General features: G+C 39.5%; 1 protein-coding gene across 1 annotated transcript; it reads left to right on the top strand.

Moving 5' to 3' along the window:
* Window positions 1–1,056: 1,056 nt before the first annotated feature.
* LOC103135818 (oxygen-regulated protein 1) lies at window positions 1,057–12,150 on the top strand. Its single transcript, XM_016669647.1, has 4 exons — window positions 1,057–1,141; window positions 2,809–3,492; window positions 5,047–5,206; window positions 6,433–12,150. Exons 2-4 carry the CDS (start codon window positions 2,824–2,826, stop codon window positions 11,877–11,879), a joined length of 6,276 nt encoding a protein of 2,091 aa, XP_016525133.1. The 5' UTR covers window positions 1,057–1,141; window positions 2,809–2,823; the 3' UTR covers window positions 11,880–12,150.
* Window positions 12,151–13,498: the final 1,348 nt, after the last annotated feature.

Here is a 13,498-nt window from a genome sequence, read left to right on the forward strand (position 1 = left end):
TTTTTTAGATCACACACTTTTTGTGCACAAAAAGGCAAAAGTGCAAATACATATAATTGGTGGTTTGATTGTATACACATACTCTAATGTATATTGTGGCTTGTATTGGCTATTAGCTTGGACCACTCTCACGAGCAGTTCCCACCTTTCAGGACGCTGCACATGATGGTGGGATTTACCAGCAGATTATGCTCAGTTAGGAATAGATGGGAATTGGCACAAGGCCTGTTACCTGAAAAACAGTGACACAGCGCTCAGTTGTTGATACAAATAGGTCCATTCAATTCAAAGGCAAAGTCTAAAAATGCAAATCTGTTAAAAAATATTTACATAACTTACTGTGAGGGGGGGAGGGCACAGATTGTGTATTTTATAATCTGAAAATATACATTATTTTCTGATCTTATATTTCAGTGTCAACATACTTTCATGATCACAGGTACTAATACAGATACATTGTTTGTCCTGAGGTCTGATTGTGGAATTGCCAGGTAAAACTACTGCTTAAAGACTTTATTCTGCCACCTGCTGTCAGCAGGTGCACAAAACCTTCAAACTAATCCCTATTAGGCCTAGACCTCACAAATCTGATTATGGTGGCCGCCTGCAAATTCAGACCAGTTCAAGATATCTGTTGACAACAGTATTGCCATCATTTGAACCAGAAAATGTAATTAGTTTAAAGAACAATAAAATGTTTTCTCAATTTGGCTATTATGTTTTTTTCTTTACAAGCATGTAAATTCCATATTTACTTTCTTGTTGGCTTTGAGCACAAACAATATATACAACATTTGAAACTGATTTCTCAGACAACTATAAAAATGTGTTTAAATATTAATAATAACACGTTACATTGTCCCAAACTTGCAAGAAATAAGTAGTTAATGTTTTGAAATTCAATATGAGTAAAAGGTGTTATTTCCTTTTTCATTATATTTCCTCCATATGTATATATTTCCTCAACCTTAGATGGTGATTAAGTGTTAGCAAAGATTAAGCAAATTGGCCATGATGTTACATGTCCCAAAATAGCCCTCCAACGCAGCTGAGAGGCTTTGATCAGCCGTGAGGAACACAACGGAGGCAGGTTTTGAATTGTTTTTGTCTTTAAAAGACTAGAAGAAATGCACCTTTTGTGGTAAGTTTTGCTGATTACATCAGCTGATTTGTTATTTTCCTCGCTGGAATGTATCTTATTACTTTTAGATTGTAATCTGTCTTTATGTTTGAGGCATGGAAGACCTGTGTCCATGTTTGCTTAAAGCTAATGTTGGCAGTGTCCGGAGGAGAATTACTGGTTTGGAAGGAAATTATGTTCCACACTAATATGCTATATTGTACAAAATAATACATTGTTTTTATATGTATGCATATAATGTCAGATATGTTTACTGTATTAATGCTGACCATCATTATACAGCTTCAGTCCAGAACTGCACTATGTTATGTTTTTGTCCATGATAACATAGATACGAAATAGATTGAAAGATTTAAGGAGTTATTAAATTTAACATGCTTTACTGAACATTATGCTAAGGGAACAACCATAAAAAATCCTAATTTCCAGTAACAGACTTCAGTCTTTGTAATTTTCATCATTTATATTGAGAATATATGACAAAATATCAGAAATTGAACCCAACACAAGAAAGTAATATTTGAAAAAAAAGAAAAAGAAAAACATTTGTCTATGTTTTCTGTAAAGAATTTGAGTTTTGTTGTCCCTTTAGTTCTTGTTTCTGTCAATTTGTCTTTGGTTATTCACTAATTAGCTCTTTTGCCATTATTTCCCTGTGTGCCCCCATTGTTCTTTTGTTAGGTGTTCTGTATTCAATAAGCAACAAGTTCATGATAATTCCTGTTTTATGCCTTAATTTGAGTCTCAACATCAAATTGTGACAAAAAACACATTTCAATCAGACACTTGAAAGTACATTACAAGACAAAAATAATAAAATAATAATAAATGCTATAAAAGTTTGAAAGACACATAAAAGCATTTTAAAACTCTTAAGGCATAACATTACCCTCTCTTAAAACTTAGCTTTGCAAAAAACTAAGTTTTGACACAGGAAAACTCAGCTTTTAAGCTAAACTAAGTTTTAGAAAAACTTAGCTTTTAAGAAAGCTAGGTTTAGTAAATAAAAAAAAAAAATCTGTATTCTTCTTTTAAGAGGACCTAAAAACTAAAACACTGCATAAAGTTTATGAAATTCTGGAATTTTGTAAGATTTCTGCACCATGAAAGCAGAGATTTAACATGGTGATGTTACTAGACAATCAGATTTTAAATTACATGGATTACTCTCATTGATGGTTTTACATGTGATGAGAAGCATTTAAAAGTATGCCCTTACTTATACATGAGGGCATTGTAAAGTATTTTGAAGAAATGGAAAAGTAATGTTTTGAACTAAAGAACTTATAGACATTTTATAAGACATAGCTTAAGAAATGGCAAAAAACTAATGTGCATGTGTGGAGTTTTTTGTGTGACATTTTCCATGTTCTTTTTTTTATTTTTTATTTTTTTTACAGTTTTTAAAAGATGTCCACAAAAAAAAAAAAAAACTACTCCCAAAAACTTATTTATTAAACGATTTAATTAATTTCTTTTGTAATATTGCTGCTATAAAATATTTGTGATTCAAATACAAAGACTAGCTTTTAAAAGCCTAAACTCAACTCTGGTTTAATGTGATTATAAGGAAAGATGAAAGTAGATTTCAAATTCAGATGAAAATTAATAGGGAAACTACCAAGAGCCTAAAAAGTCAAATTTCTTCTTTGTTTTCTTTTTCCAAGCCACTTTCTTACAATATGAGCAACACACCTATCCAGGACCCTCCAGCCCAGGAGATGTTCTCCAGTAGTGGGCAGATGTTGCCCTCTCGGCCTGTGCAGTCCGTCTCGGAGCCCTCAGCTTCTAAACGGGTATGCTTCTACAAAAGCGGTGACTATCAATTCAGTGGGCATCGGATGATAGTCACTGCCCGCACCTTTAAGACATTCGATGCTCTGCTGGACGCTCTTTCCAAAAAAGTGCCTCTGCCATTTGGAGTACGAACCATAACCACACCTCGAGGAACTCACTTTGTCAAAGCTTTGGAAGACTTACAGGATGGGGGAGCTTACGTGTGTTCGGATCAGAAACGGGTGAAGCCATTAAACCTGGAAGAGGTGAACCGCAGGCAGGTGCCTTGGAACGCGACAAGGCCTCTCCATGCAAGACGGCGTAAGAGGCAGGAGCTCAAGTTTCATCAGTTTGGCAGAGGGACTGATCCAAGCAACAGGCCAGCGAAGGTCACTGCGAAAGTGGCGGTACGGACGCCGAAGAAGCTCACAGTTATCAAAAACAGGGATCCTACAGTTAGACGAACCATTGTGTTGCAGAGAAGAATAGCACCAACTTTTGATGCTTTGCTGGATTACCTCTCCCAGATACTCCAGTTTCCAGTGCTGAAACTCTACTCTACAGATGGCAGACGGGTAAGTCGTTGGTAAAACTAGAAATGTAATTAAAGGATATGTGAAACAAGAAAAGTTGTCTAAGCAGGTAGAAAAATTTACCCAGTTTGCTTTGCATTTAAACCTTTGAACCATTTGAAGATGCAAGTTTTTTTTTATTTTTTATTTTTAAATTTACAGTTAAGGGGAGTGAATCATTTGGGAGACTAGCACAAAGTCTTATATTTGACCCCAGACCTTTAATGACACTAAATAGGACAACAATACTATCTGACATATATACAACCATGAACCTAAAATAGAAAACAAAAAGTGGCAGAAAAACATTTAGCATCATTGTTTTCAAAAACAGTTTAGTGTAGGATGTGTTAGTTTCAGGAAATTTCACAGATACATTTTACGCAAAACACTCCTGTCTCTACTGTGGGTGATAAGATAATTGTTCTTTACATATTTATGAAGTTTTAGTTTTATTAGAAAAAATGACATAGAACTTCAGCGATCTTTATAATTTCAAGAAGCATTGTCACAACGATGGCTCCTGAAGCACAATTGAAAATAGAGATTAGAATAATTGGAACAAGTTGGTTTTATAAATGCTTTGTCCAGTGAAGAGGGCAATCGTTTTACAATCAGTAAATGCCAAAATAACAAGAAAAGACTTCAGGTTAGGACCACAAAGAACTTTTGAGTTCATTTTAGAGAAGAAAAGAGGGATCTTGTTTTAAATAGAATCAAATATTTTATTCTATATTGCTTAAAGAACAACAGATAAGTGATAACTTGTTACACAGATGCTGTTTAGAGCTTTAGAAGTATCTTTTTTTTCTTTACAATGGTACTTTTTCCAACAATTAAACGATTCTGTGACTTTACAGTCGGCACCATGCTGAGAGCTGTTCTGCAACCTCTTTAGGCATTCCTAATCTGCTGTGATTCTTAATTCTTTATCTAATAACACCTAGTACTATATTAGGCAGAGATTTCTTTGGGAAACACTATCAAGATAATCTTGAATGTGTACATTTCCCCAATGTCTGTCACTTTTCCAATAATTAAGTTCAATATTTTTTTTTGAGACCATTTAATCTAATCTTACCAAGTTTCTGTTACTCGAACTTTACACCACCTGGTCTGAAAAGACCAAGTGTTTGACTGAAAAACCTGTGAAAAGTAATAACCATTTATCCCAAAAGAGAATACATAGAATACATCTTTTTTTATACATGTCGTGTAATTTAAAAGGATTCCAAGAAGTACTTTAGAAGTGCTGTCTAAACATCCCCCCTAGTGAGAAAATGCCTTAATCCGGAGTGTCCTTCAGTGACAAAGTAAAGATCAAGAGCACCACATGCAGATATCGGCACGTGTTCTGGTGAAGGTTTGACAGTGTGAAACAGTGTCTTCCAGACTGTCAGCAAAATCTATACATTTAAAATAGTCTGAATGTTATAGAAGTAAAGGTTTGTTGTCTAATTCATACAAGTACAAAGTAACAAACATACCTTTTTGAGTTCAAAAACTGACATTGATAATTTCTGTCGAGTTTAACTTGCCTCCGATGTCTTCCTCCAGGTCGATGGTCTTGCTGCACTTATCTTATGCTCTGGAATCATTGTGGCAGCTGGCAACGAACCTTTCAGATTAGGAAACCAGCGTTTTCACAGAGCAGGCCAGGCGGCCCAGATTATGTATGTGGAACACGTGGAACCATCGATGTTAAACCCCAGAATGCGTAAGTGTTGACTACTATTATTGCAAAAAAAAGAAAAAGAACAAGAATAATAATAAAAAAGAAAAAAATTAATTATAAGAGAAGTAAATTATCTTCTAAAAACTTGAGATGCTTATTTTTATTTTCTATTTTGTTGAGTGACATGTATGTCCTGTCAAATTCTTGACTTTTCTTCCAATTGATTTTGAGGTATTTTTAAATGTGTGGCACTTTTGGTCTTGTGTTTGATAAATAAAGCTTAATTGGACTGGACTTTGGAAAATTCTTTTTAAAAGCACTGTGCATGACAAAAACTAAATCCTTAAGGACAAATTATTACAGTTAACTCAGTTAAATGAATATAATAATATTCTTGCAGGAACACATTCAAGAAAGTTTATTTAGGCTAGTTTCTCATAAATGACAATGGAATTGGAGACTGATGAAATGGCAGTAAGTAAAATATTGGCCCATATTCTTCTCTTTCATCCAGGTTGAGCTACTTTTTTCTATCTTCAGTCACAGGGCCAAAACATTTTAGTGTCACACTACAATCTGCCCCTTTTTCTACATATGTACATTGACCCATTTGACTTTAATGTAATAAAAAACTGCAAATACTTTTCAAATTTATGTATTTGTATCGTATTCTTGCTCTGTCCCACTTTGTGGAAAATGATACACTTATATTCTTATTGTTTGAACTTTAAGACACTGATTGTGCTTGCTAGGTATAAATATTGTAAACCCTTTGTCAGGTCATCAGAGACCTGTTGAGAGTGTTTTCGGAACCAGAACTAAACAAGGAGAGGAAGTATTTGTATTTGGAGTGTATTCTCCTCGGGTGTTGAAAAACAGAGATCTGCAGAAACGGTTAATCAGGACAGAATTTTTTGTTTTTGTTTTTCATCAGCAGCTTTTCCATAAATGTAAAATTTTATCTCATCAGTTCATTTTTGCAATGTCCAAACTATTTTTTTCAAGATTATAGATTTCATTTCTTTATAAATGTTTCCTAAATATTGCTATTTTTATTTCTTAGTGTATTTGTATTTGTTTTCAATGTAATTTCCTTTTCCCTCATTCATTTTCCTATATAGCCCCTTGGATTACCCTTTTTTAATAGGATGTATACCTAAACTTACCTAGATGAATGCAACATAATATTTATCCAATAATAAATATTTTTCTCTTTTCCTCACATGCCCTTCACAAACTCCTGTTCATCATTCATCAACTAACTCCAGAGAAAGATAAATCTTTATCCAGTGGAAGAGGCTCAAGAAACTTCTCCGCGTCATCAGAGCGATTCATTGTCAACCAGATAAACAAGTCCCAGAAAAGCAGCTTGAATGGCTACCTGCACCATCCCAGTGGACTGTCTGAAACCGAAGCCCATCAGCATCATGCAGCCATGGAGACATGCGGACCTGAGACGGAAGATAACGAGCATATTGGCTACGTCGTCCCTCGTGATGACGACATTGAAAAGTCATTCCACATAAACCAAGACGGCAGCATGACAGTGGAGATGAAAGTTCGTCTGACGATCAAGGAAGAGGAGATGCTTCACTGGACAACCACACTCAGCCGCTCCGGCCTTAACAAGAAGACAGCTTGTGCCTCCCTCTCTGGGTCAGACAACAACTCACCTGACTCAAACAATGCTGTTGCCAAAGACTCCACAGGAATTGAAGAGGATGAAAGAAAAGAAGCAAACTACCATGACGGAGCTGCAAGGGGCGTTGCCTTTAATGAAGAACACATCTATAAAGGCTACAGCTCCACAACTTTGGGCAGAGCAAAAACACGATTTAAGCGGACTCCTACACCAGGCCCACAGCGGGTGAATGAGAGGGCTTCGGTAGAGAGCGTGAAAATGGTTACAGAGGCAGGGTTTCAACAGAGCACCCTGGGACATTATTCGTATATGGAGAGAACTGCTGATGGTGAGACTACCGAGGGTTATTGCGTCGTCAGACACAGCAGCAGCAATAAGCCGGTCCCTAAAACTCGTAGGACGACGTCATCAGGAGCGAGCAGCAAACGCTCCTCTGTCAAATCATCAGGCGTCGCTGAGGTCCTTCAGATACAAAATGATGGAATGGAGGTCACAGAGACCGTGATGCATATTTACGAGAGTCAAGGTTGCTACGACAACTATGTTGCAAATGAGGAGCTTAGCGCAGATGGCACTTCTTTGCATGGCTCCCCTCTGGTTGCAGAGAGCAAACCGTCCACTTCCTCTGGGCCTCGATCGTCTAGCAATGATTGTGATATAGATTGTAACTGGCAGCCGCCCACCACCGACTCACTAGAGAGGCGGAAAGAGGAGATGCTATCACTTTCATCAGAGGCAGGATCTCTAACACATCAGGCTACAAACAATCTATCCTCGGCAACTGAGAATGAGGCTGCCGGCTTACAAAAGGTGGAAACAGTAAATAAACATAATGCTGCCAAAAGTACTAAGAAGAAAAAGATTGCTAGGCCGCTTTTCAATGAGAAGAGTTCAGTTTCAACAAACAGCTCAGATAAAAAACGTCAAGAAAGCATAAAAGGCTCCTCAAAACACAATAAATATTCATCTACTGACAAACTGAGCAGCAATGCCATTGCAGGAAATAAGAGCTTGAGTTCAATGGAGAGATCTAAAAGTTCACTGAACAGTAAAGGAACAGAAAGTTCTCAGTCTAAGAAGTCAATCAAAGATGAAAAAGTGAAAAAGGATTCAGCCTTACTGCTTAACCCTGGAAATACTAAACCAAGCCCGCAGCAGAAAAAAAGTCAAATCAAAATAGCATCAAACAATGGACACAATATTAACAGTCCAACTGGAAGGCCTCAGATGAAGAAGAACATGTCAGACATTTTACTAGCCAAAAAGCCACTTTCACCCGGTCAAAAGACAATCACCAGGCCAAAATCTATGACTGAATGTGGACTATCCAACATTCTGTTACCCAAACCACCTCAGGAACTGAGTGAGACTGGGTCTTTACCTTCCCTGAATCCTTCTCCTTCAGAAATTCACCAGTATGTTGAGAACTGGTTGGAAAATGCCAACCCAGACTCTGTGCCATATGCAGACGAGATGATTACCGATGGAGCAGAAACTCGGGCAAAGGTCGTATTTAAGATAGGCGATGACTCCGAATCAGATGAAATAAATCAATGCCAGACTAGCTTAAATGATGCCATGAAGAAATCCTCCTCTTGTTTATCAGTTCCTCTTTACCATGAGGGGCTGGCATCAGGTGCACAGCAGGGTGAGCAGAGAGCCCGAGGGCTTTGTGTTTCAATGCCAAGTGTCAGGTGTGACCCAGAAAACAATGAGAATAAGCTCAGGTTGCACAAATCTGTTGAAGCCATTGGTACAAATGACAGTGAGATGTCTTCGTCTCAGTTGTTGAGCCCAAAGGCAAAGCTAAGGCCAGTCCTTCGCCAGGTTTGTTCATCAATTCAATGCATCAGAAGAACATCTGCCAGCAGCACTGCTCCCACTCTTCAAAATTCAAGCAGCCTTCCTAATTTCTCAACACAAGTTGCCTCAGTGTTCGGCTCATCGTGTAAAGCCTTCCTCTCATTCTTGTCGGTGATGACGCTGAGAGACAACATTAAAGGCTCCCAACTTGGGGAAGGTAGCGAATCAAGAACCTCATCAGAGGCCATGCTTATGATGGAGTCCCTCCAGAAGATTTCTGCTATGGAAGATGAAGAAGAGCAGAGGGCAAGTCTTACTGACTTGCAAAGCAGAGCGTCTTCTCAGCTAAGAGAGCGCTGGAAGGATTTCCAGATCTTGAGGGAGAGACTTGAAAGTGAACCACTTTCCCCCAGAGTTTCAGAGACTGAGTTCGCTCTGGATGTTGTCTCTGATGGCGGCGACGCATTCGACGATCAGCAAATGGTCCTCGATGAGCTCATGGAGGAGCTAAACATGCCACAAGACCTCCGAGAAGAGATTGTTTCCACAATCCAACAAACCAAAAGTTTCTACCCTGCTGAGGAAAGTACTTTTGTTGAGACTGTTAGAAACCAGTCAGATTCAGAGGAAGATTTAGAGCGATTTGTCGGTGATTGTGAAGAGGAAACGAAAGATTCACCAGAGCCTAGAAGTACAACTGGGGACTTAACCGAGACCAATCAAGAAAATGACAATGAGGTGAATCCGGAGTTAGCCACAGAAAGTCTGATGATGTCAGAAAAAGACAAGGAATTAAAAAATGAAAAGCAAGAGGCAGAAACTGTCAATAATTTAGGAAATAATGAAAATGTAAATACTGATGAAGAGGATGACAGGGAAGAATTGGAAAGGGAAGGGGACATAGATATGGAAGTGAAAAGTGAGATGCAGGGGGATTCAGAGGAAGAGAAGACAAGTGAAAGGGAATTTGTTAAAAAATTAGAGGAAGTAGAGGAAGCAATGACAGAGGATGAAGAGGTTACACAAAATAGTCTAGAGGAGGAGGATGAAGGTTTTGCAGTTGAGGAAACAGGAACTGCTGATACGGTTGAAGATACGGATGAGCGGGAGGGGGCGGGAGAGACAGAGGAGGAAGGAAACAATCAGGGTGGCCAGACTGAAGAGAATGAGATACAAGATGATGAAAATGATGAAGTAGAGAGTATAATTAATGAGGAGGAAGTAGAGGAGGTAATGATGGAGGAAGAGGAATATGATGATGAGGAGGAGCAGGAAGAGGAGGAGGAAGAGAGAGGAGGGGAAAAAAATGGGGAGGAAAGCAAAGGCTCTCTCTCTGGGGAAACAGAAGAGGAAGAGGAGGAGGAAGGGAAAGGAGAGAAGGAAGCTGGGGAGGAAAGTAAAGACTCTCTCCCTGGGGAAACAGAGGAGGAAGGAGAAGAGGAAGAGGAAATTGAGAGAAAAGGGGAAGTAATTGAGATGCTTGAACATGAAAACATGGATCCTGATATGATGTCGAAGGCATCTACTTGTACAGTTGAAGGCAAGATTGATGAGGAGCAAAGTGAGCAAATTGAGGAAGATGTTGAAGCAAAAGAGGAGGATGAGAAAGGGCACTTAACAGATGACTTTACTGAAGACAAGGGAGAAGAGGAAATGGAAAATGAAGAAGAAAAATGCGAACATCAAGAAGATGAGGAAAGTGAGAAAGAAACAAATGGAGAAAAGTGTGATGAGGTTGAAGATGAGGGAAATAGTCTGGAGAATACAGAAACTGATTTGGAGGAAGAAACACCAGAAGAGGAAGAAGCTATGAATGAGTCAGACAAGGAGCAAAATATGGTGGCAGGAAAAACTGTAGTTGAAGAAGAGAGGAATGTTAGTGAAGAAAGCGAATCAAATCAGAAATTAGAGCAGATGGAAATAGTACAAAAAGATGAGGCACAAGAAGGAGCTATTTGGGATGAGGTGGACAGTTTTCCCGATGATGAGGATTGTGAAACGATGCCTGAAGAAGCTTCTTGTGTGCAGCACAGTAATAGCTGTGAAGAAACAATTGACACTCTATCTAAATATTCCTCTGAAGGCCAGTGTGACGATAAATGTACAGACACCATTCATGAGACAGATGAGGGAGGAGAAGAGGATAGAAGAAACAGTTTAACTCATCCAGTGGAGATTTCTCAGGAGCTACTGGACTTTGTGAATGATGCTCTCCAGTCTTACACGCTTATATTTACGTATGACACTCAGGGAAATATTAGAATTGTGCCTGATAATGCGAGAGTTGTGCAAACTAAGCAAAGTTTGATACCAAAACCGAGAAAGGATATTTCTTATGGTCTAAAATGCCTACCAAGCCCCATCACGTCCGATTTATCAGATTACAGACCAGAGACGTCGGGCAGTGGAGGGTATAAAACTCAAGAGTCTGTAGATATTGTCTCAGAAAATGGAGAAGAGCCTTTAGAGAAAGCAAACAGCACTGAGAGAAGTATGTTAGAACAAAGGCACTCCAGAGTGTCACCTTCAAGTTGCTCATTAAAAAGTGGAAACAGGCCTCCTTCCAGTGATGAAGGCACTAAAGCTTCAAGGGAGGATCTCTCTTATTTCAGTGCTGCAAGCTCATTAAAAGCTGAAACCGAAGCTGAAACACAAAATCCACAAGACGCACCTTTAAGCTTTGACAAAGACTCAGCTGATGGGGTTTTGATTGATCGAGGGAGATGGCTTCTAAAAGAGAACCATCTCATAAGGAAATCCCCCCCTGTCTCTCTGGGAATGTACGGTAATGTGGACAGCACATCCACAGACACAGGCCAGGAAAACACAAGCGTCGATTCCTCGTCTTACACCAAAACCCAGCACAGCCCCCTTGCTGCCATATCCTCCTCCGAGCTCGAGGAGATGGCGAAGCCCCTGACTCCAAAGTGCACCTACTACAACATGCCACATGGAAGTGACTCTGACCCCTTTATGGAAGACGTCAGCGTCAGGAGTCAGAAACATGACGCAAGCAGCATAAAAGCAAGAGGCTTCAGGGTTTCGCCAATTGTTGACACTTCCAAAACTTGGGCTAACAGAAATGGCAGCCTGTCGTCATTTACTTCAGTCGAGTTTAAAATACCAGACAGAAAAGTTCACCCTGAGGTTGACTCCTCTGCAGCAATGCAGCCAAGAAGGACATCTACTGGTGAACAGGGTGCACTGCAAGCTCAAGACTCTTTAGACTCACTGCATTTGAGATGTGGGCAGTACTGCCCCATACTATAGAAGAAGGACACTTTACTTTGCAAAAACAACATTATCCCTATACTTTCATGGCAATTTTGTCTTGTGTTGCTGATAGAAAATGTTCTCTCCGTTAAATTGTAATCAACAGGAACGTGCTAGATGTATTTGGTGATTGACAAGAGTTGTGCCTCTTATTTATCTTGGATTCTAGTCAAAAATTATTTTTATACATACACTAACGTCAGTGCTGTCTTCTGGGTGGTTGCTACTGAATGTATTCCGAAAATAAAAATGACCTATTTTTTACCACTTTGGTGCCTCACACAGTCATTGCTGGATAATGTGTAACTGCAAGCACCACATAGAAATGTCTCTGACAAATTTCCTGTATCTGTGCATTTTCTATTTTTAAGAAATTAGCAAAACTAAGAGAAAAATCGTGTTAGGAAGAAGCCACAACATTTTGTGAAAAACTTTCTTTAATGTAATATTTAGGGTTACCACTTATTATCCTTGATCATACTGTGATTTCAAATTGCAGATATGTAAAAAAAAAAAAAAAAAGGCCTGGGAGCTTGAGGGTTCTGCGCAGTATCTTGGCTGTGCCTAGAACTGCACATTTCTGGACTGAGATGTCTGATGTTGTTCCTGGGATCTGTTTGAGCCACTGCTCCAGTTTGGGGGTGACTGCCCCGAGGGCCCCGATGACCACAGGCACCACTGTGGTCTTCACCTTCCAGGCCTTCTCCAGTTCCTCTCTGAGGCCCTGGTATTTCTCCAGTTTCTCATGCTCCTTTTTCCTGATGTTGTGGTCACTTGGTATTGCTACATCCACCACAACGGCTTTCCTCTGTTCTTTATCCACCACCACAATGTCCGGTTGGTTCGCCATTACCATCTTGTCTGTCTGGATCTGGAAGTCCCACAGGATCTTAGCTCGGTCATTCTCCACCACCTTTGGGGGTGTTCCCCACTTTGACCTCGGGGCTTCCAGTCCATATTCTGCACAGATGTTCCTGTACACTATGCCCGCCACTTGGTTATGTCGTTCCATGTATGCTTTCCCTGCCAGCATTTTGCACCCTGCTGTTATGTGCTGGACTGTCTCAGAGGCCTCCTTGCACAACCTACACCTTGGGTCTTGTCTGGTGTGGTAGATCTGAGCTTCTATTGCTCTGGTGTTTAGGGCCTGTTCCTGTGCGGCCAGGATGAGGGCCTCTGTGCTGTCCTTGAGTCCAGCTTTCTCCAGCCATTGGTAGGATTTCCTGATATCAGCCACTTCAGTTATTTGTCGGTGGTACATCCCATGTAGGGGCTTGTCCTCCCATGATGGTTCCTCCAGCACCACTTTTATAACATTTAACTCTTTTGAAGCAAATAACTATGTATAGCATGTGACACTGACTTAGCCTTGGGCTCTGCTTGTTCCTGGAATCAGATTACTCAAATCCTCCCAACTGTGGATGATTTGCTTCCATCCTTTGATTAACACCATCAATAACCATTTTCATTCTCCACATTATTTTTGGGATTGAAACATCTTTAACTTTGACAAAGTTCATCTTTTTGAATTTGTCATCTCAGAATACTCTACAAAGTTCAGCCAAACAGCTTGTTCTTGTATTTTGGTTGCATAAATAATTTACTGGGTCTAATGA

The sequence above is a fragment of the Poecilia formosa genome, unplaced genomic scaffold (genome assembly GCF_000485575.1).
Source record: "Poecilia formosa unplaced genomic scaffold, Poecilia_formosa-5.1.2 Scaffold27, whole genome shotgun sequence".
NCBI classification, from domain to species: Eukaryota; Metazoa; Chordata; class Actinopteri; order Cyprinodontiformes; family Poeciliidae; genus Poecilia; species Poecilia formosa.